General features: G+C 41.0%; 1 protein-coding gene across 4 annotated transcripts in view; it reads left to right on the forward strand.

The window, feature by feature from the left end:
- LOC134752702 (acyl-CoA-binding domain-containing protein 5) overlaps nucleotides 1-24,843 on the forward strand; it is a 28,184-nt gene that overhangs the window by 1,348 nt on the left and 1,993 nt on the right. Inside the window, exons 2-7 of one of the 4 annotated variants that reach the window (XM_063688383.1) lie at nucleotides 13,499-13,610; nucleotides 18,405-18,486; nucleotides 20,689-20,833; nucleotides 21,687-21,778; nucleotides 22,671-22,733; nucleotides 23,995-24,142. In XM_063688383.1, the coding sequence (XP_063544453.1) occupies nucleotides 13,499-13,610; nucleotides 18,405-18,486; nucleotides 20,689-20,833; nucleotides 21,687-21,778; nucleotides 22,671-22,733; nucleotides 23,995-24,142 (642 nt within the window). The remainder of the gene's footprint in view (nucleotides 1-13,498; nucleotides 13,611-18,404; nucleotides 18,487-20,688; nucleotides 20,834-21,686; nucleotides 21,779-22,670; nucleotides 22,734-23,994; nucleotides 24,143-24,843) is intronic. The other 3 variants (XM_063688384.1, XM_063688385.1, XM_063688386.1) reach the window with 3 other exon arrangements.

Here is a 24,843-nt window from a genome sequence, read left to right on the forward strand (position 1 = left end):
AACTAAAGGACCTAAAGACCGATTAAGAGCGTGCAAAAAGATTTAGTTCCTTTCGGTCCTTCACGGGATTTCATTCTTAACAGTTCTTAGTTCATGACCGACTCAAGCCTAATACATTCATTAAATAGGGAATATTACGCGAAACTCTGCGTAGGGGGCGCCACTACCACAATCTGAGGGTATATCGTAAAACAAGAAAATCGTAATTTCGTTATATCTAACATCTCTGTCACTCTTGCATTTTCGAGCGATAAAGAGGCAGATAGCGAAAATTCGGGTTCACATTACCTGGTAGGTCCTCTGTAAATCTAACTATCTGTTATCTTCTGTCTGTCTGTTGTGTTGGGTACCTGTTTGCAATAAAAAAAAAATGAGTATTGAGTAAACAAACCGCCTTGGTGCATCAATGTCATATTTTATTATCTTTGAAAACTTGTCAAAAATCTGTGTGTATGTATAAGTTACTCTATGGTTTACTAAAAAGGCTAGTGCTGCACTCTGGTAGCAGAACATTGCAGTAATATCCCCTATTGTCAGCATGCACAAAGCAAAATGAAGATAAATTAATTCAACATGCATTTAGCTAATTTATTTACATTATTTTATATACAACCAAATACAACACATAGTTTTTATCTAATATTTGTAAAATCTGCAGTTACTAGTTTCGAGGAAGTCTGTAACGGAATAAAAACAGTGTTCCGTTTACCAGAGCTGCAGAGTTTTACAAAACCTATTAATATAACTCACAGTTTAGGGGTCCAGACACTGGCATGGATCAGGTTCGCGTTGACAGACTGACTTTTCACAACTACCCCACTTTGTACCCAAATGTCAAAACCTACCCCCATTGTCTATACATAACATACCTCCCCCATTAAGAGAGTTCACTATTTTATAAAGTTCACTAACACTATTACCTAACCCTACACTATGCTACTGTTACACTACTTTAACACTTCAACTATTCTTCCTCCGTCTCTACATTTCTACATTCAGACAGCTCTGACTCACTGCCGCTATCGCTATCCGCTAGGGCTATTCTCTTATAATCGGGTGAGTCTGGGGGTGTGGTCTGTCTAGCACGTTTGTGGCTGCTGGATGCGGTATTTTGTGGGTTTCATAAGTCAGTAATTTCTCTCGTAAAATGGCGGCGCCATACATTAATTAACTTTTAAGGTATGCTCGCGAGGTGTACAGTCAAGGGCATAAATATATATATACATTCCCAAAGTTATTTTTGAAACTTTGGGAATGTATATATATATTTGTATGTATATAAGAAGTGACATATATATTATTTAGATTTATTAGCATTATTAATTCTATGTAGGATAGCTCGCGTTTGTGTTTTTTGCATGCCAGTTGCTGGTGAAGTATGCATGTGCTTCTTAGTTACAAGTCCATCTTTTGTACCATATTTTATGCAAAATAAAGATATTTGATATTTGACGCTCTTACACCTTAGACGGCTTAGACAATAAAGTCGTATACACATATTTTTGAGCCATTTGTCTGGATCGATATTTTTGCCTTCGACTGTACAGCTCACAGAGCTACTAGTTATTTTGACTTCCAGTATAGATATGTAGAAGTAATGTATGTGTAAGTTACTTAGTACCATCCAGACTGTTAACTGAAAATCAACCTTACTGCACAGGAATACGATCCAATGTTAATAGTGGTGTTAGTACATTATGGCATGTATAGTTTTGAGGTGAAGGTTAATACTTTAATGGCGATACATACTATACAAATACATTGATCAATATTCATGACACTGTGCTTATTTAAAATTTTACGTTTTTCGATTGGCCACATCATGAAATAACCGGACAAGTGCAAGTAGGACTCGCCCACCGAGGGTTCTGTACTTTTTAGTAACAGAAAAAGTTTTCATCATCTGTGAAAATTTCAACTCTAGCTATCACGGTTCATGAGATACAGCCTGGTGACAGACAGACGGACAGTGGAGTCTTAGTAATAGGGTCCCGTTTTTACCCTTTGGGTACGGAACCTTAAAAAGTCAAATCTAACCTAACCATATCATGAAATGATCAATTTGAAAATTGTCAATTCATGAAATGTTCAAATTCTATGATTTGGCCACATTATCACTACATCTTATAAAACAAAGTTCCCCGCCGCGTTTGTCTGTTTGTGTGTATGTATGTTCGCGATAAACTCAAAAACTACTCCCATCAGTCCCATCTAACGCTGCATCTTACGTAAGCGAGCAACTCGCGAATGCGAAGCGACGCGGCGGGCCAACGGCGTTGCGTTCGCAACAAGATCGCCCACGTAGGACACTTCTATAGGTATCAAAGGATTGATTCACCACGCGCCGCATAGCTTCGCTTCGCGTTCGCGTGTTGTTCGCCTATGTAGTACGCTGCGTAACAGTTGTTTTTAGGGTTCCGTACCCAAAGGGTAAAAACGGGACCCTATTACTATGACTCCACTGTCCGTCTGTCTGTCTGTCACCAGGCTGTATCGTATCTCATGAACCGTGATAGCTAGACAGTTAAAATTTTCACAGATGATGTATTTCTGTTGCCGCTATAACAACAAATACTAAAAAGTACGGAACCCTTCGGTGGGCTAGTCCGACTCGCACTCGTCCGGTTTTTTAAAACAGATGACAGTTGTTTTTGATCGTTAACCACCAGTTAACCTTGGCAGTTCATGCAATATTGCAGCCCGTGTAAGTTGGATATAAATACTGCAAGGTTAACCGCTAAAGCCGCCTTTTACTGCAACTTATCTAGGTTTTTTACCGACATCGAAAAGGAGGTTCTCAATTTTTCGAGACCTTTTTTAGGGCTCCGTACCTCAAAAGGAAAAAACGGAACCCTTATACATCAAACATCAAACATTTATTCAGCAAATAGGCCACAGGGGCACTTTTACATGTCAATTTTTACAAACTATAAAATTAACCCAAGATTACAAAAAAACAATTACACAAATATAAATGTCAAATTACACAAAAAAAAAACAATAAAAAATATACAAACAACTATAGGATAACTCGTGCGTCTGTCTGTCTGTCCGTCTGTCACAGGCTCCACAGCCTATTTTTTCCGAAACTACTGGACCAATTAAGTTGAAATTTGGCATACATATGTAAATACAGCCCTATCGGCCCCCTTTTTAAAATATCTATCGTTAAATTTAAATAATCACAATTATTTACCAGTGGCGCTAGTGAGCACGCTCATTGGCTCTTAATGTACAGTCACCAACAGATATATCGGAGCGGCCGGGGCGCTCACAAATATCTGAACACGGCTCTTTTGTCATGGCGCTATGTTTTTTTTTCCGTGATGGTGCGGAACCCTTCGTTCGCGAGTCCGACTCGCACTTGGCCGATTTTTTATATAGAAAATACCACATATGGACAGCTAGGTGTGTTTTTTGTACGTATAGGCCATCTGTATCACGTGGCGTAACTATTGCATAGCACCATAACGTGGTATAATGCTCCCGTCACGCTCTTGATTCATAACCGCGTACGTACGCTACGTAATATTGCGGTTTGTAACATTTTGCGGTCGGCTCGTCTGTTTGAATGAACGAATTAACCTCCAGAGTTTCTAATAACAAACGATTGAGAACTGAATTTGGTTACACTAGGGAACAAATCAAATTATTTTATGAAATATTTTTTTTGATTTGTGTTTTAAGGGTTCCGTACCCGAGGGGTAAAAACGGGACCCTATTACTAAGACTCCGCTGTATGTCTGTCTGCCTGTCTGTCTGTCATCAGGTTGTATCTCATGAATCGTGATATAGATAGTTGAAATTTTCACAGATGATGTATTTCTGTTGCCGCTATAACAAATACTAAAAAGTACGGAACCCTCAGTGGGCGAGTCCGATTCGCAATTGTTAACTGGAAGAGATCCCTCTTAGGTATAAGTTCGCCTTTGCACTACTTTTATCTGATGTAACCATGATTCCTTTCTTTTTCGTACAATAAAGTGTTTACTTACTATTGTCCACTCGTTAGAATGCGTGTTCAGATATTTTTGAACACGTCGGCCGCTCCGATATATATATCTGATGGCGACTGTATCTTTTACTTTTTAACTACTCTTAATTTCAATAATGGTAAACAATGTGTAAAAGCGTCCGTAACGCAACAAAAGTGAAACTTCCCGAACTTACTTTCGTTACCTAATTGCGAGCACTAGAAATAGTAAACTAAAAATAGAAAGGCTTGCTCGAATTTATTTCGTTTTGCGTCAAACTGCTTGCCTCCAGCATGATCAAATTTCGTCGTAACAATTACATAATACCGCAGGGCGAACACGCTATATATCAAAAACCGTACAAGTGCGAGTCGGACTCGCCCACAGAGGGTTCCGTACTTTTTAGTATTTGTTGCTATAGCGGCAACAGTTGAAATTTTCACTGATGATGTAATTCGGTTGCCGCTATAACAACAAATATTAATAACAGAACAAAATAAATATTTAAGTGGGGCTCCCATACAACAAACGTGACTTTTTTGCCTTTTTTGCGTAATGGTAAGGAACCCTTCGTGCGAGAGTCCGACTAGAAAATCAAGAAAATGCCAGTCAACACACGGAGGAATTGGTCGCGATACTTACGATAGATCAGATCGATGCGCGATCGAGGAATGCAATGCGTGCGGCGCCTGCGTCATCTGCAACGACGGATTGGAAAGATGAATCGTAACCATGAGCACAGAATCATCATCATCATCATCAAATCAGCCGAAAGACGTCCACTGCTGGACATAGGCCTCCCCCAGGGATCTCCACAACGACCGGTCTTGCGCCGCTCTCATCCATCGGCTTCCCACAGCACAGCACACAATCCATACTAATATTATAAATGCGAAAGTCTGTCTGTCTGTCTGTGTGTTACCTCTTCACGCTTAAACCGCTAAACCGATTTAGTTGAAATTTGGTATACAGATAGTTTGAGTCCCGGGGAAGGACATAGGATACATTTTATCCCAGAAGTCACCCCTCAAGGGGGTGAAAAGGGGGGTGGAAATTTGTATGGGGAATCAATAACCGCTCAACCGATTTAGATGAAACTTGGTATGGGGACGGTTTGAGCTGTGGGTAATGATATAAAATAACTTTTATCCCCGGAATCATCCCTTAAGGGTGTAAAAAATGGGGTGGAAATGTATAGTGTGGACCAATTTGGGGGTGAAAAAAGGATGGATTAAAAAGCAGATTTGTTTAAGAATTAAGATACCCAAATTACTAATTCCACGCAGACGAAGTCGCGGGCAAAAGCTAGTAAATAATAGATAGAATATTATCGGTTATTTTTCGGGCATAACCGTAACCGAAACCGGTTATGAAGTTTGGCCGGTTATTGAAATCCCTACGTGCGATAGATAGGAAATGGCGTACGAAATTCTTAGTCCTTAGTGTCCTTAACTTTGCCGGAGTCGCTGACAGGACGGGTGCGTATATGGGGCATTTTCTATGAAAAGGGACCTTATTGTCGATGGCGCTTACGCCGCACAGCGTCGCGCGGCATTGTATTTATATCGGAGCATCGTTTATAATGGCGTAAGCGCCATCGACAATAAGGTCCCTTTTTATAGAAAATACCACATATAAAGGAAACATCGGAATTATGGTTTACATTATTCAAGCAAAATGCCGGCTTCCCTTCGATGTTTTGATGCGGAAATTTAGTTTCTAGTTAGGGCAATGAACTTTGCTCGTTGTTATGGTTACATCATGAGCCATTTTTAGGGTTCCGTACCCAAAGGGTAAAAACGGGACCCTAATATTACTAAGACTCCACTGTCCGTCTGTCTATCACCAGGCTGTATCTCATGAACCGTGATAGCTAGACAGTTGAAATTTTTACAGATGATGTATTTCTGTTGCCGCTATAACAACAAATACTAAAAAGAGAATAAAATAAATATTTAAGTGGGGCTCCTATACAACAAACGTGATTTAACGTTTGCCGTTTTTTGCGTAATGGTGCGGATAGTGATGCGCGACTTTGAATAATACTAATTCGATTAATCGATTATTATAATCATTCGTCTAATTTGAAATTCATTCGAATGACACGCTGGATAATGCTCGGTAGGTACTAGTAGAGGAGATTAGTTACTACTAATTAGTAGTTATCATTCGATTATCAGCATTAGTGCATTACTAATTTCCAATTCGAATACAGAGATAAGTAATCGCTTATCATTCGAATAGGCAAATCATTCGAAGTCGCGCATTACGCCGAATCAGCTTCTCTCCCTATACCAAGCACAGGTACGCTCGTGCATGGAATACTGCTCCCACCTATGGGACGGTTCTGCCAAATATCAGCTGGCGGCCCTGGACTCAGTAGAGCGCCGGGCTCATAGACTCTTTGGCGATGATCCATCTGTCAAGTCAAGGATACAGAGCCTTGAGCATCGCCGTCGAGTCGCTTGCCTATCGGTGTTCTATCGGATACATTTCGGGGAGTGCGCACAGGAACTGCACGACCGGATCCCACCTTCCCCTTTCCATCATCGGACATCCAGGCGCGGGGAGCGTATGCACCCGTTCGTGGTCCACATTCCATTCGTTCGGACGAAACGTTTTGCCTCCTCCTTTTTGGTACGGACGGCTAAGGAATGGAATGCGCTCCCGCCATCTGTATTCCCTGATCAATATGACCTCGGTCTCTTTAAAACAAGAGTGAATAGGCTGTTACTGAACCGGTGAGCTCCATCTTAGGCCCTGTCTTCACTTTCCATCAGGTGTGACTAGGGCCAATCGCCGATCAGTTTATAATATAATAAAAAAACACTATGCGGAATCCTTCGTGCGCGAGTCCGACTCGCACTTGGCCGGTTTTTTAATTTGTTGCCTGTCACTTTCGCTTTATGAAACGCTCATATATGTGATGCAAACATGCTCTTTTGCAAAACAGTACAACTGATATTAGATCTGGGGGCCTAGCAAAGATGATAATCGATATACATCGACAAACGCCCCGACCGATCCCGACCCCCGACCCGACCCCGACCCCGACCCGATTGACGACCGGTCTGGTCTAGTGGGTAGTGACCCTGCCTGTGAAGCCGATGGTCCTGGGTTCGAATCCCGGTAAGGGCATTTATTTGTGTGATGAACACAGATATTTGTTCCTGAGTCATGGATGTTTTCTATGTATTTAAGTATTTGTATAAGTATTATATATATCGTTGTCTGATTACCCACAACACAAGCCTTCTTGAGCTTACCGTGGGACTTAGCCAATTTGTGTATGAATGTCCGTATAATATTTATTTATTTTATTTATTTAAACGCCAATCGAATATCGAATAGTAACGTAGCGTACTACGTAGGCGAACAACACGCGAACGCGAAGCGAAGCGATGCGGCGCGGGGCGAATCAATCCTTTGATACCTATATTACCTTGTAATGTGGCAATTAGCCACTTTCCGTGTTTAGCAGTAACAGTTTGGTTTACTGCGACATAAACGCATATTGTTCGTATCAGCGACTATTACTTGTATAAAATAGGACGCATTACAAATAAAGAGGTTCATTACTTAAACCACACTACTAGTTATCATTTATACTACTAAATACCCCGGCTCTGCCTGTCCTACGCTCCGCAACCCCCAAAGTATATTAACTAATATTTCACCTATAGAAGTGTCCTACATGGGCGATGACGTCGCGAACGCGAACGCCGTGGGCCCGCCGCGCCGCTCCGCTTCGCGTTCGCGTACGTAAGACGCTGCGTAAAAACGGCCAAGTGCGAGTCGGGCTCACGCCCGAAGGGTTCCGTACCATTACGCAAAAAACGGAAAAAAAAATCACGTTTGTTGTATGGGAGCCCCGCTTAAATATTTATTTTATTCTGTTTTTAGTATTTGTTGTTATAGCGGCAACAGAAATACATCATCTGTGAAAATTTCAACTGTCTGGCTATCACGGTTCGCGAGATACAGCCTGGTGACAGCTGGACAGTCAGACAGACAGACGGACAGACAGACTGACTGACATACAGACAGACAGCGGAGTCTTAGTAATAGTGTCCCGTTTTTACCCTTTGAGGGCATTGAGTACGGAACCTTAAAATCGGGATATTTGGGATGACAGATGCTACAAAAAGTCACGTGACTATTTGCAACCGGCGTTTTCTATCAACGAACGTGTTGGCTAGGCCCCCTGTGCATCCTAGAATAGCGTAAATACATTCTCTCGGACTTTTTCTTGAGAACGACACATTTGTATGCATTGTTTAAGTTTCGACCGGCGTTTTCTATCAACGAATGTGTTGGCTAGGCCCCCTGTGCATCCTAGAATAGCGTAAATACATTCTCTCGGACTTTTTCTTGAGAACGACACATTTGTATGCATTGTTTAAGTTTCGACCGGCGTTCTCTATCAACGAACGTGTTGGCTAGGCCCCCTGTGCATCCTAGAATAGCGTAAATACATTCTCTCGGACTTTTTCTTGAGAACGACACATTTGTATGCATTGTTTAAGTTTCGACCGGCGTTTTCTATCAACGAACGTGTTGGCTAGGCCCCCTGTTCATCCTAGAATAGCGTAAATACATTCTCTCGGACTTTTTCTTGAGAACGACACATTTGTATGCATTGTTTAAGTTTCCACCGGCGTTCTCTATCAACGAACGTGTTGGCTAGGCCCCCTGTGCATCCTAGATAAGCGTAAATACATTCTCTCGGACTTTTTCTTGAGAACGACACATTTGTATGCATTGTTTAAGTTTCGACCGGCGTTTTCTATCAACGAACGTGTTGGCTAGGCCCCCTGTTCATCCTAGAATAGCGTAAATACATTCTCTCGGACTTTTTCTTGAGAACGACACATTTGTATGCATTGTTTAAGTTTCCACCGGCGTTCTCTATCAACGAACGTGTTGGCTAGGCCCCCTGTGCATCCTAGAATAGCGTAAATACATTCTCTCGGACTTTTTCCCCGCGCTTGCATAATGGCAATGGCTTGTGTTAGTGTTGCGTCGACGTTTTGCAACCGAGTCGCGACTCGCAAGGTTAACAATTATGGCGTTATCGTTTATGCAGTCGCCATCAGATATATCGGAGCGGGCAAGGTGCTAACAAATATCTGAACACGCCTCTATTGTCTCTATGTACAAAGTCTCATTCCAGACGAGCCACAGTATTACCGAAAAAATTGCTGATTTACGATTTAATACTTCGGAACAGCCTGTATACAGTCGCCATCAGAATGAGGGTGTGAGGGGTCTCTTCCGCATCCCTGCTTTGGAGCCTGTGTGGTGTCGCACCCCACCTTGTGGGGTGGTCGCTCACCGTCATTGTGGGGACGGCTGTGCAATCTGGTGAAGGCCAGCTTTTTCGCTACCGGCCGTTATCCATCCCCGCAACCCCTAGCCTGGTGATACCGTTTAAGCGGGGCCAGGTTTCGGGGCCGCAGTGAAGGCGACCGGCAGCTTAGGCTGGCGTGTGCAACGTGATCAGATATATCGGAGCGGCCGAGGTGCTCAAAAATATCTGACCACGCCTCTATTGTCATGGCGCTAGGTGCGTGTTCAGATATTTTTGAGTCCCTCGGCCGCTCCGATATATCTGATGGTGACTGTACATACACGATAATTAAACAGTATGTCATGTGAGGTGTCAGGTTGTCACTAGTGTCACTTTAGTATTGCGTATTAGGAAAATGGGGACGACGTTTGTATGAAGGCGGTTTCTGGGCGGTCGTCCGCTTTCGTCTTAAGTTATGATGATAATGATGACAATAATAACTTGATCATATGAAACTGAGACAATCGATGGTAAAAGACATTTTTCCTCCTGACCTCCCCGGTAATCGAACCTGCCCTCGCCGCCAGCCGGCGGTTCCCATGCCCCGGACAATAATTAGCGTACACTTACTATCAATTCATACCTACACAATGAACCATTATTACATTTATTACTACGTTGAACCGGCACAGAGAATCAGTATTTTGCGCCATGAGTGACGACCACAACCATGAGTGACGACGAGTCATGACGACCGGTCTGGCCTAGTGGGTAATAGTGACCCTGCCTGTGAAGCCGATGGTCCTGGGTTCGAATCCCGGTAAGGGTATTTATTTGTGTGATAAACACAGATATTTGTTCCTGAGTCATGGATGTTTTCTATGTATTTAAGTATTTGTATAAGTATTATAGTATAATTATCGTTGTCTGAGTACCCACAACACAAGCCTTCTTAAGCTTACCGTGGGACTTAGTCAATTTGTGTAAGAATGTCCCTATAATAATTATTTATTTGATTTTATTTATGAGTTGTTGCCGGCCGACAGCAAACTATACGCGGAGCGTGAATCTCGCGACCTAAACGCGTAAGCGTTATGCTTATGAAGCCATAAATGATCAAAAAAAATATGCTTATGAATTTCACGGCGCTTACGACGCTTTGGTCGCGTGGTAATTTCATTGTTTGGCTTATCTATATTCTATGGTAGTAATAATAACGCAATGTGCCTACACAATGTTGAGAGGAAAGACGATTGTTCCTAACCTTGCCTGCAGCCGGCGGTTCCCACGGACAATTAGCCTACACTTACTATAAATTTATCATACCTAATACCTGCACAATGTTGACTAGAAAATTCTTTTCAGGGTTCCTTCTCTTCTCAGTAGAAATTCTTGCAAGTGGATCAAAATTCTTTTCGTTGTTTCTGACCACTGTTCTGTCACGCGTGTATTTCTGTCTTCTATCAAATAAATAAAAAAGCTACACTCCGTCACATTTTTGGGGACAAAAAACAAGGCAACGAAAAGAATTTTGACCCAAGTACTGCGAAACTCCCTTTTTTAGCTACGATCAGTACTAACTCAGTTAGTAGTAGTAGTAGGGCGGGCGTCACGTACTTAGTAGTACTAAGACTACTAAGTACGTGACGCCCGCCCGTCGTGACCGCTACTCACTCAGGCACTGTTAGTGCTTGAAAATGGAGACCTAGGCTCTCCGAAACATGTCGCGCGAGTGACTAAAAATACGTGAGTGAAATCGCTAAGTTAGTATGTCTCACGGTACTCCCTTTTGCTTGTTTTATGCATGACACCCACTAATAGCCCCCGTTCAAGGACTTCAAGGCAACCTATTATGACGGACGGGTTACTATTACTACGGTATACCCTATCAATTAATAATTTTCGTTCGTCACCAATGGTGACTCACCATTGAACAAATCAATCAATCAAACAAACTTTTATTGGTAAAATAGAAGTATTTTATATGTCAACACATTATTATTATCTTATACATAGAACATTACTTACACATTTCACAGGAATAATTATATTAGGTACATTATTATTTTTGGTCAAATTATTTTTATATGAATTACTTACTGATTTATATTACATTTAATTATAATTATACATTTTTAATTAATTAGGTATCAAAAAAAACAAATATATATTTCAAGTATTACTTATTTCTATTACATGTAGTCAATATTACTGATTTATATTACATTTAATTATAATTATACATTTTTAATTAATAAGGTATCAAAAAAAATAAAAATATTTAAAGTATTACTTATTTCTATTACATGTAGTCAATATTAATATTTAGCTTCTAAATCTTTAATAAATAAATAACAATCTTATACTAAATATACATATTGGAACTGTGGACCAGCCATATAGAAGAGTTAGATTTCGATTTTTTTCTCGCGGGGCCCCTACAAAGGCTTTGCGGAGCCCTAGGGCTCCGCGGAGCACACTTTGTGAATGGTTGACATATATAACGCAAACGCGAACGCTTGTCACGCTATATAATGAAATTTACACTATAGGGGTTCTGCTATTCACATATTTGCTAATTAAAGTAAAGACTCTCATCTATAGCCGACTGCATTGAGCACACAGCTTGCGAAAGTCTAGTCTTACACATAACAGCAATTAAATGTAGTCACTTTGTATGGAAATTCCCAGTTTCATTACTTTTAAGTACAACTTCAAGAAGTTTAAACAAAGCGGCTGTATAATAAACATGTGCTAAGCAGTTGTTTAACCCATTGAATGCCGAAGACTGACGCGGGCGCCTACAGCCCAAGATCAACCTTCGTGCATTCTGATAAGGTTCATTATGACGCGCCTGGCGTTTAAAGGGTTAACCGACATGAGATAGAAACATGAGATATTAAAGAAAACAACGTTGTTTCCATACTTTTGGCCTGGGGTGTAGTTAAATTATGTTTTACCCCTTTCTTACCAATACATAAGTCAAAATGACAGATAAAGACAAACGATTCATAGTTAATTGAGGCCAGTAACGCGTTTTTGAATAACACCATAATGCTCTAACTGCTCTAAGCTCAAGAACAATGGAATGAATGGAACGGGTCACTTTCTACGAAAGTTCTCAAGCAACGAGTACAATGCAAACTTGCGGTTCTCTTATTGCAAACTTTGTAAGCGGGAAAGACAAACCCATACTTATGCCATAGAATAAGTAATAGTATTATCATACAGAATGGCTACGCACCGGTACCCCTACTCGAATTACCTCGCCCCGCGACAGCAGATTGACGGCCATTTGCCGACCGTACCGTGAAACCGTGTACCGTATTTTTGAGTCTTGGCCGCTTTGATATATCTGATGATGATTGTATCTTAAGTACTACTCGTATGTTTGTATAGAATGTTGAACAGTTTCAATATTGTTCTATTTAAGTTACTCTCAGAACATTATGTGTTTAAACAACATTATATATTTATAGTATTTATACCATTGTATGCAAACATTATGCATGTGTTATGCCAATATTGAAGCTCGATGACCTATGTCCTCATTCTTTACATACATGTTTATCAGTGAGTATATATTATAAGTTAACTACATTTATCTCTTTAGCATGTTTACAGCATTTAAATAAGTGAATAATAAGCTTTTAGATAAGTAGAAAGACTTGACACGAAAACTTGAAGGCCCTATTGGTCGGGTCAACATAGACGGAAAAGTGATAAAGGTAGACTCCACGGGTAGCAAGATATCACTCATATCTTAATCTGACGCGCTCGAGTAACTACAAAAATCCGCTCTTGGGCTCCACGACTATAATACTGCTCCAATTTAAGCTTGTACCTACTCCGTTTTTCACTGTTTTTTTTTGTATACTTACTGCGATAATAAATGACTTTTTTCTTTTGTTGTTTTTCATAAATCATAATCATAAATCATTTATTTCGTGATAAACTTACATACTAGCATTACAAGGAAAATTAAATAAACATATTTGCAGTGTTTACCACGAAATGGACTCGCCTCAGCATAATGCCGACCCAAGTGTCGGCTCTGATCTTCTGGCGAGTCCATTTGTGGGCCACGATCGCAGATGTACGGCATTTTTTTTTTTATTATTAGGCGAAATGTGTCAAAGTCAATATATTCTTTATTCAAATAGGCCTAGCAACAAGCACTTTTAAATTGTCAAGTTTTAATACGTAACATAATCGTCATCCCCCTTTGTTCCAGGATCATACCAGCCGAGCAATGAGCTGATGCTGCGCTTCTACAGCTACTTCAAACAAGCGACAGAAGGGCCTTGTGACAAACCCAAGCCCGGATTTTGGGACGTCGTCAACAGGTATTGTAATCTAGGAAACTCACGAAAATCTAGAAACTTTTCACCACAGAATTACTTATAAACTGAAATAAATGTCACATACGAAGGAAAAAATGACCAAAGCCTTCAGTGTCCAGAGCTGGAATCTAACCAGCGTCCCCCGTTTACCGGACAGGTGCCTGAACCGCCTCGGCTATCCGGTCACAGTGGCATGGGTCGAAATTTCCAAGTAATAATTTAATTTGTTTTTAGAGTACAGAATAACTTATAGTTTTTTATCCAGAATGGCCACCCCGCTTTGAATGGAATTACTCGCTTGACCGAATCTCGGTTCGAATAGCAGTTGAAACTACACAGCCTAATATTCGGTAAACTCAAACCCATATTATCCATGAAAACGCCATATGAAAACCAAGATCTAACCCAAACTCAGAGCCCAAGAAAAGAATACCATAACATCCAAGGGTTTACTGATGTTTCGGCGAAAATTACTTGACAAACTTTCAGTTCCCAAACTATTTATCCCATATTTTTAGTTGGGCGAAATTTCATTTAGCAAATTTACATAATCCAACCTAACCTTTATTTTTTTTATTTTTTTATTTATTTATTTTTTTATTTTTTTATAGAGGGGGAATGCGTTACGCATACCACCCAGGCGCAGGGACGGGCCTGGGATGGTTATGTGGGACTCCCATACAGGCTAATGGGACCCATGGTTTACCCACTAAACCCCCTCTGTTGCCGCCTCACTGCTTACGGCGAGGTCCCAGGAACGCCGAAGTACTCTTCCGCAACCTCGCCAGCGGCCGTCCGGACTCGGACCCGGCTCTTGGGGAAATTACCCCTTCACCTCAATGGGCGCCTTGTTTGCGCCCGCCCACGCAGGGACCTTTGTGTAGGCGACAGACGGCCCCGAGCCTGCCGCCCACAGGGACCCTTATGGGGGTAACCGGCGGTCGTATGCCAACCGCCGCCGCCCCACGCGCTTGCGGCGCATTGGCTGAGAGGTCGGATCTTCCTCCCTGCCGCGTTCCGCTGCCTCCTTCTGCACCATCACGTCCTCACAGAAAGAGGCCACCGCCTTCCATAGACTCTCCCCACCAAGCATGGCTTTCACCACCGCTGGCAAGGAGAGGTCTCTTCCCACTGCGGCCACGAGTGCGGCCCGCTGCTCCGCCCACGCTGGGCATCCAGCCAGCGTGTGTAGCGCTGTGTCTTCAGCGTCGCCGCAGTGGTGGCACTGCGTCGTTGGTTCCCGTCCCGCCCTCCTACACAGGTATCTCCCGAAACAACCGTGTCCCGAGAGGACCTGGGTAAGGTGGAAGGAGAGGAACCCCCCCTTTCTTTTGACCCATCGCTCCAGAACGGGTCGGATGGCTTCGACAGTCCAGTTGCAGTGGCACTTGGCGCCTCCAACCTAACCTAACGCAACCTAGTACGTCATTTTCATTTCGCAAGTATGGGGTTGGGAAATGAAATGGTTGCGAAGTAAGGTTATGCCAACCCAACGATTGGTTTGCCAAATGAAACTTTGGCGAAAAGTTGGTTGCCAAGTGAAATTTGGCGAAATAAATTTCGCCAAAAAGGAAGTACACCCATCCAGAACCTAACCCAAATCGTAAGACACCCTCATCTTCATCTCCTAGCCGATTTCGACCACAACGACTGCTTTCTACCACTGAGAGCGTCGCTAGTGCGCTCTCAGGTGACTGACATAGCCAATTTTTGCAGCGAATGTCCAACCACACTCACTGCAGGTCAGCACCCCTCCGAAATAATCGTAAAGTATGGCCACAGGTGGTCTGGCCTTTAGCTCGTCGCGCTTAGCGTCGAGTAGGCTTGTGTATTCGTACACGTACTAAAATCATAAACACACGATTCCCTCCACTGTACTAGACCGAACTATTCCCTAATGATTCTGCTCTTAGTACGTTTTAGTCTTTTAGTACACTACACGCGAACGAAACAGAATGGGAGCGAGGACCGAGGAGTGACAATGACAGCAAAGCGATCCGAATGATCCGACTCATCCGACCGAACTAAAACTAAACGTCGACTCTCTCTGTGTACTCCTGTACTTAAAGACCGAACTAGTACAGTTGTGAGATTGTACTAGTTGGGAGCGATCTTTTCAGTGAACGAGCATGCACAACTCTAGCATCGAGTTCTGTGCGCCGCCTAGCTTCAAACTGACCTGCGTCTGCACAATATGCCAACGTGGACAGCCACTGGCTAGACTCTCCCATGTCGTTGGCTCTATATGAGCTTTCTTCATACGCCGCTTCAACACATCTTTGAACCGCAAGAACACCCTAAAAGGTTCTCTTCAGGTCCAAATTCAACTTTGTTCTGTATGGCGTGTCCTGCCGTCCTGCCGAAGCTAAGTTATGCGATTCGGCGACCATTGTGCGTCGCAAATATTTATTTAGACATTAAATGTTACCTTCATATGGTAAATGTTAAGAGCTTATTGTTACGAGAACATAAAGATTGCCTACACTGTCTTCAAAAAGGAGGTGGTTCTCAATGTCGAAATCTTTTGTTTTATTTATTTCTCAAAGATAGTTGGATGGATGACCATCCAACCATGGTGGATATGGATCCACGGTCATATCTCATATACATATCGTGTTTATTCTATTTTAGTTAAGAGGAAAGGGGACGGCGTTTCTCCTTACAAACGTAGTCTCCATTTTCCTCTCTGGATATTGACGTATTCAATCATGTCACGTTCGAAACGTCAGGCCATAAATAAACGTAAGTTTGTACGCGATTAAGTCCCGTATTAGTTTTAAATTATGATTGACGTAATTTACATGATTTGATGTATATTAACCAACACACACTGTGCCCCTATTTTTTGATTATTGTGAAAAATTAGGAGCGAAAAACAGACTTCATACAAATTTTTAAATGCTCCTAACTTATAATAATCAAAAATTCGAAAAAAAAAAACAAACCTAGGGGCATAGGGGCATGTTGATATACAACAAAATGTGTGAAAATATTTTTTATAATGTTAATACCCAGAGAGGAAAATGAAGACTACGTTTGTATGAAAATGCGATTTCGCGCGGGTCCTCTTAATTTTAAATATTATAAACTGTAATAGATGTCATATATTAAAGAAAAAGTGACGAAGCCCTCCAGTGGTGAAGGCCGGATTCGAACCGCCACTTCGTCACTTTTTCTTTAATATATGACATCTATTACAGTTTTTAATTTATATATAGTAGTGTGACTACTTAAAAAACACAAATCAAAATATTTAATAAAATAATTTGATTTGTTCCCAAAACTTGTTTTAAATATTATATTTATTCAATATAGCAATCAACCTGCACAATACCAGACTGAGCGGTAATTTTTTCACCCCATCTTTTCTAAAAACAAAGTTTTCTCAGAAAAATTACGTCGTCAATTGTTGTCAACTTTTGACCCGAAACGACGGCTGGTGACTCATTTCACCGTGATTTAGCAAAAACTATTGGGTACACAACATTAGCAATTGCATGTTATGTACTTATGTAACAATAAACAAACTTGTCGAGTGTTTTTGTTCGTATGTATATTCGCACTTAAACTATCGTGAGACATATTTCAAAATATTTATCAGTACGGTTTTTACTCACTATTATTTTTAGTCGCTTTTGGCGACATGTTTCGGATTCTTTGGGAATCCATCCTCAGGCACGAGTGTCCGCGGCGGTTGTGCGTCGTGCATGTCGCCAAAAGCGACTAAAAATAATAGTGAGTAAAAACCGTATGTATATTGTTACTTAAACATGTGCTTAAACATTAACAAAAGCATTAACGATGTCTAATTTATCGAATATTATAATCGTATTAATCGTACTCATACTTCAATCAAATTATTTGTCAGTTTTAGAGATGGAGTGAATATGGAGTTTGTCGAATACGAATATTCGACCGGATGTTCGGTTCAGATCTTACCGAACCGAAAATTTAGCCTAATTCTTTGGTTCATCTGTATCATTTTCATAAACCATTTGAAAACGCTTCTAACATTAGCAGCTAAAGATGAATAGCTTCCTAGGCAATTCCCTAAAAATAAAAAGGTCTAAAAGGGGCCCATGCACTGACTATCAGTCCGCCGGACGATATCGGCCTGTCAGTTGTTCGGAACTGTCAAATTTTTGTTCTAACTGACAGGCCGATATCGTCCGGCGGACTGATAGTCAGTGGGCCCCTTAAAGGAAAGTGACACGCAAACAAATTTTCAACACTTATAATCAAAACATCCCCGCCTCGTACCAATGAGTTTTTCGGAACTTATGTACGAAATACCATTTGATATTTACCAGCCGCTTTTCGGTGAAGGAAAACATCGTGAGGAAACCAGACTAATCCCAACAAGGCCTAGTTTCCCCTCTGGGTTGGAAGGTCAGATGGCAGTCGCTTTCGTAAAAACTAGTGCCTACGCCAATTCTTGGGATTACTTGCCAAGCGGACCCCAGGCTCCCATGAGCCGTGGCAAAACGCCGGGACAACGCGAGGAAGATGATGAATCAAAATATCCTATGGATTCCACATGTCTCATCATGTGCTTTAATGACAACGGGAAAACGCAATCTGATGGAAGAGAGTAGGTACCTACTTGAAAAGTTCTGGAAGAGAAAAGCTTATTTTACAGTGTAGCAACACGATAAACAAAAAAAAATATTTGCCGAATATTCGGCACTTTAACCGAATAATTGTGCCGAATACGAACATTGAAAAACTTGCCGAATGTTTGGCCCATCTCTAGTATGTGTAAAACATGTGGTAATGTTTATATTTGTTTATTTTCAGAGCAAAATGGGAATCATGGAACAAGCTCGGCAACATGTCACAGACCGAGGCGATGCAGGCCTACGTGGATGAACTACACAAGGTATGTATATACCTATATGTATGTATATGTATATATATTTGAATAAGGCGGACGAGAGGAGCGCCTGGCGTCCGTTGGCTCGTTGGGTGGACGACATTCGGAAGATTGTGGGTCACTTCTGGATGAGATTAGCTCAGGACCGGGACAAGTGGCGTACTCGAAGAGAGGCCTATGCTCAGCAGTGGGCGATAAAAGACTGATATGATAATGATGAACAGCCAGCAACAGAGCGGGCATCGTGAGATCATGACCGCTGCTCATGCACTATTACCTAGTATTCGAAAATGAAGACCCAAGCTCTCCGCAACATGTCCCGCGAGTGACTAATAATACGTGACTAAAAACCGTAATAGTTATTTGTGCAACAAGAGAGGAAAGTTGGTTTTTCTTGCGAGTGTTTATTTTGAGTCCCGAGAAAGCGAAAGATTCTAAGGTAGAATCTTGAGCGTAGCGAGGGACTCAAAAACACGAGATGTAAAATAACTGTTGCACACATCATTTTTCACCTCAGTAGTGAGAACATATTAAAGGTTAAAATGTATTTCGAATTACACGGAATAAACAGAAAAAAAAGTATTATAATATGTACGATACGATAAGATACGATACGATACGATACGATACGAGACCGGACCGGACCGGACCGGACCGGACCGGACCGGACCGGACCGGACCGGACCGGACCGTACCGTACCGTACCGTACCGTACCGTACCGTAGTATGAAGTTCATGGCCTTCACTAAATTAAAAAGCTACATTGTTTCACTCCCTGGAGTGAGGAAAGTCGCACTTTCCTCACTCCAGGGAGTGACGAAAGTAGGCTTGTTCGAGCTGCTGAGGTGAAAAATTATTAATGTTAGTATGACTCACGACGGTTTAAATTCGATTAATGTAGTAGGTACTAAACTACTATATAAAACATTTTTGCCAATTTTGATATCCAATGGAATCTGATATTAAATGAACCATAAAGTCTCCCGAGTTATTACTTAATAAAAATGGTTGCCTCGTTACGAAAAGATTCTGAAGAAAGTAACAACAGTAAAAATATCAACATACCTACTGAAAACCGATTTTTTACCTTGTCGGTTGAAACAATGTAACAAAGTTAACATATTTGATGTTCTTAGTGCGACATGTTATATAACGCTTTCTGTCATTGTAATGATGACATGAGGAATCTTTGTGCCCAGTACATATGATCAGCTCTGGCGACGAATGATACCTCCATTATTATACGCGCATGGATTGGCGCTCACTTGCCCCCTGACTTGATCTTATGTCTGTATACCAGGCAATATATTGATTAATGGAGTTGACATTATGTATTTATGTACCAGGCATTATAATTGTTATGCCTGACCTTAACATTCGCCCTTCCAAAGTTTCCGATGTCTGCTGTTGACATAACAACGTTGTTTATTTGCTTTGCGTTTAGCGAAGTTGGGATGCCCTTGCGGTTTCGTTTTCCGTTATTAGTACGTTAGAAGTGTTACAAGTTGTAACACTTCTAACGTACTAATAACGGTATAAATATTCGTAGTTGTAACTTACAACTACGAATATTTATTTCCATTCAGTTTCAGTTCTTTATTTGCTTTCTTAAGATACAAGTATCATGCAAAATTGTATTGTATTTTAGCACATATGTTACTATTTTTTATAGCTTAGGTATGTGAACCGGGACCAGAGCCCGTTTTTTGCCTAATGCTATAAAAAACTCACGTTAGGGTGACAGCTATTGCAATGCAACCCTGTGTAATAATAATATAGCTCACCTCACGGTGTTATTAAATCACTTCACTGGGTGATTATGGGGTCACCCGAATGGCAGAAAGTGATTATGGGAGAAATTGGTTACAAGTATTTATGTTTGTCAATTATAAACTCTATGATCTTAGCGAGTAGATTCATAATGATCAATCATGTAGCGGGTGACCGACAAACGTTTAAAGGCGCGTGGCAGTCCAGGTATTCTGCTGCCGCTGGTTAGTACAATCCATTATGTATCTATGATAATGGCACCCTGAACCTTTTTTTATGGCGTCTCCCGTTTGCGATTGTAAACATACTACTGAATAGATTATTTTGATGAGCTCAGTTCAAAAAAAAAATTGACTATAATCGGGTCCTACTTCTTCTGGTCCATCCAATTACTTCATAGTCTTCATGCTTAACTGAAATGTACAATTTCCATTCCAGATAGTGGAGACCATGTCGTACAGTTCCGACGTTGCTTCGTTTTTGTCAGTCGATGATGAAGACGAGGAGTTCCCCAACAGGGACCTGGAGCTGGTGGCCGGAGACGTTCTACGCAGGGTCCGTTCTGAGCACAACACTCCTATCGGTTAGTACCTATCGCTTTTATGCCTCACCATGTGCAAAACGAAGCGACACATAGGCATCGCGTTCGGATGAGAATAATGCAAGAATTTAATTAGGATGGTAATTGACATGAGCAGGGCTTGGTGTGAAATACTTTAAATGAAGACCATATGCATCCCTATGGTACCTTAGATAATAGCAGCAAACGGAGTCATTGCTGTTGGTGGTGATGAGAACGAGGAGTTCCCCAACCGGGATTTGGAGCTGGTGGCCGGAGACGTTCTACGCAGGGTCCGCTCTGAGCACAACACTCCTATCGGTTAGTATTGTTTAAATGCCTCACCATGCGCAAAGAGAAGCGAGTAATGTAAGCGTCGTTTTCGGGTGGTAATTGACGGGATGTTGTAACCACCACCTCAACTACTAAGACGGAGTACATAAGACAATCGCGGCCTCCACACATAAGCGCTCCGTTACGCATATGGGAGCGCGACCGCTTATTTCAGTTGCGCATATTGTGGTGTCTGCGGTTGTAAGTGTTGTACTGTGTAGCTCATGGCGACCGTCGAAAGTACGCCATAAGCTAGACTGAGCTGGAACGAGACTAAAATCATTGCTTCAGATAAAATGTGACGTGAACTTACCAAGGCTCTAATTAGTCCAATCCAATATCCTATGAAAGTTCCAGGCAGGGCACACACAGGTCACGTATTGTTGCTTTCGGCGTAATTATTACCATAAAAGCCTTTTTCGCCTAGCATGTCTCTGGCAGTGAATGTGTTAATAATTTATCAATTCATTCCCTAATTCCTAATCTAATTGTACGAGGTTCACAATATAAGAATCCAGTATAACAACTCACATTTTCATTACAGGCTCGCGCTCCGTGAGCGGCGCGTCGTCCCCCGCGCGGCGCACGCGTCACGACTCAGAGGACGAGTACATTGACACGGTCGATGTTAGTATTGTACGTATATGTCTCTGTGTGGTGTAGGTGTTATACTGTATACCGTCTTTTACGTGTGTAGTGTTATTAAAAGCAAAATTGTGTAATGCGTTTTTTGAAAAAAAAAATGAAAACCAAAAGCACTTTTAATGGATGTAGTTAAAGTCAATCAAATGAGACCCATGATAAAAATAATATATTTTGTAATCAACAAATGCTCATAAAGGATCTTCGTATTTAACAACTTTCTAAGAATACATTTTAAATATCAAATTACCTAGTTTTTGTTTATTTTTAATGTGTAATTTTTCTATACACATAACATATACACCGAATATTCGGCAAACTGGCCGAATACCGAATAGTTGCCGAATATTCGTGGCATTAGTAAAGATTATTTATTAAAAATTTAAAGTAAATAACATATAACTAATCTGAGATGTTGGTGTCGCTTAAGAAGTGTGACAGATGTGTACGGTAGATGTCTCTGCTTGTTGAGAAATTTTCCTATGTCTAAGACGGTATACTGATTATAACACCCACACTGCGATCTGCGTACGTTGTCTGTGCTGATTAGTGCTGAGCGGTCATTTTGTGAAATTTATCTCTCTTTTTCTCTTTGAAATATTTGGCAGTTAAATGTGTAAACAATATATATTTTGCATATTTAAAGCACAGGCAATGTACACTTCTTCCTAACTTTATTTTTCCTCTAAACTATGTAGACTAAATATCTCTATGTATCAGTAATTCTATTAGTTTGTATAAACTATTATCTGTATGTATGTTAACTCTCCTTTCTTGTTAAGTTTGTTCTTTATTTATTTTTCATTAATACGTATATTCTTGCTTCCAAAACTATTATTTATATATTCTTATTATTTGTTATATGTTGTGACTAATGCACTAACAGTGGAGTAAGGTGGACGCCGACACGGGCCAATCCGGGGGCTTAGCCACTATCGATGTTAATGTGGTAAGTTTAACTATACCCCTGATATGCCTTGGATATATTTTAATACAATAACGCTCGGGCGCGCTCGGCTCACGTTTGATGCAGCCGCTCCGAATAGTCCGAATCAAAGGTATGTAACTCCTTATAAGTAAAGTCGAAGGAAAAAACATGCCTCGGAAGTCAAGTAAAACTTATGTTCGAATAGATGGCGCCATACCTTTGGCCTTTACTCGTGTAGATGGCGTTGGCGATACTGTTTTATATTTAACAATTTTAACACATATCAGTGAAAGAACATGGGTCAGTCAGTCGTTCTACATAAAATAAAATAAAAACGGCCAAGTGCGAGTCGGTTTCGCCCACCGAGAGTTCCGTACTTTTTAGTGTTTGTTGTTATATCGGCAACAGAAATACATCATCTGTGAAAATTTCAACTGTCTAGCTATCACGGTTCATGAGATACAGCCTGCTGACAGACAGACGGACAGCGGAGTCTTAGTAATAGGGTCCCGTTTTTACCCTTTGGGTACGGAACCCTAAAAAGCATTTATCCATATATATATATATATTTTTTTATATATCTTATTTATTTTAATTTTTAGTTTTAATCCTGTGTCGAAAAATGGCAGTAAAATCTCTTGTCGCTGTTTGAATGTGTTGCGGTACTTTTTTTGTTCTGGGGCGATCTGGCGATGGAGTCGCTCGACATTCACTATTAATTGTAAACGCGCCACTTTTTTTAACAATTTCGTCGGCATCCCAAATGGAGTTTATTTACCTAATTCTATCTTGTTACTAGCTTTTGCCCGCAACTTGGTCTGCGTGGAGTTAGTAATTTGGGATAGCTTATTTTTTATCTAATCTGTTTTTACCGATTCCCCATACAAACTTCCACCCCCCCCCCCTTTTCACCCCCTTAAAGGATGACTTCTGGGATAAAAACTACCCTATGTCCTTCCCCGGGACTCAAACTATCTCTATACCAAATTACAACTAAATCTGTTCAGCGGTTTAAGCGTGAAAAGGTAACAGACGGACAGACACATTTTCGCATTTATAATATTAAGGGTCGGTTGCACCAACTGTTTGTCATCGTTAAAGAGTTCGCTAATGTATGGAAGGTTTCATAGTGAACCGCCGCGGCGCGCCGTGTGACGTTGATCAGTGTGTCAAGTGTTGATGGTGCAACCGGCACTAAGTAAACATAAACTGTTTGTAAACAGCACTGTTCCCGTGCTCCGTGTCTGAAACATTTAGAAACTGTATGTGTTTGCATCGGCAGAGCGACCCGGAGGTGGCGGAGCGTGCTCCCGCGCCCGTACAAGCCGCTCCCGCGCATGCGCACGAGCAGCCGCCGCCACCGGCGCCCGCGCAGACGCAACCGCGCCTCAGCAATGGCCACGCGCACCAAATCACGTCGCAGCTCACACGTGAGTACACTTTACACTATTCCCACTTAAGAGGCCGGTGTCGATTTTAGTCGCAAAAATGTAAAATTGATAGATTTCGTCGATGAAATTGTACACCTTTTGTTACCAAATTGAAATAACAAGTACTGGTTTCTATTAGCACGTCTACTTGCCTTTTATCAGATCAATTTTTTGAAAACAGACTCACTAAATTAGTAATGATTTTTTTTCTAAAGGACGTTTAGGTAAACGCGCGTAAAGCACTGATTTTGTCGCTCTTATTTTTAAATTTCGTAAAGTTTGGACTGCTAAAAATGGTAAATTTGTATTACACATATTCTGTACTTGACCTTTATCAGATTACATTTTTGTTATATGACTTAGAGTTCGAGGAAATGAAAGTTAAACGAATTCAATTTTCTCCAGAAATTACTTCAAAACAAGTTACAATTTCTCTGAAAATCGACTTAATTTCAACGTAATTTGGATACTTGAACAATCTACAACATTTGCTGAAACTATTCTTATACATCAATTTGTATAATTTACTACCATAATTTTTTGATGAATTTTTAAAAACTGCCCCTTCTCTTCATATATTACCGGTGACGCACGCTCGCGACCTCATTATTAAAAGGCAAGATGAGAAAACGTGCTAATAGAAACCAATACTTGTTATTTAGATATTACGTAACAAAACGTGTATAATTTCAACGACTAAA

The sequence above is a fragment of the Cydia strobilella genome, chromosome 25, assembly GCF_947568885.1.
Source record: "Cydia strobilella chromosome 25, ilCydStro3.1, whole genome shotgun sequence".
Lineage (NCBI taxonomy): Eukaryota > Metazoa > Arthropoda > Insecta > Lepidoptera > Tortricidae > Cydia > Cydia strobilella.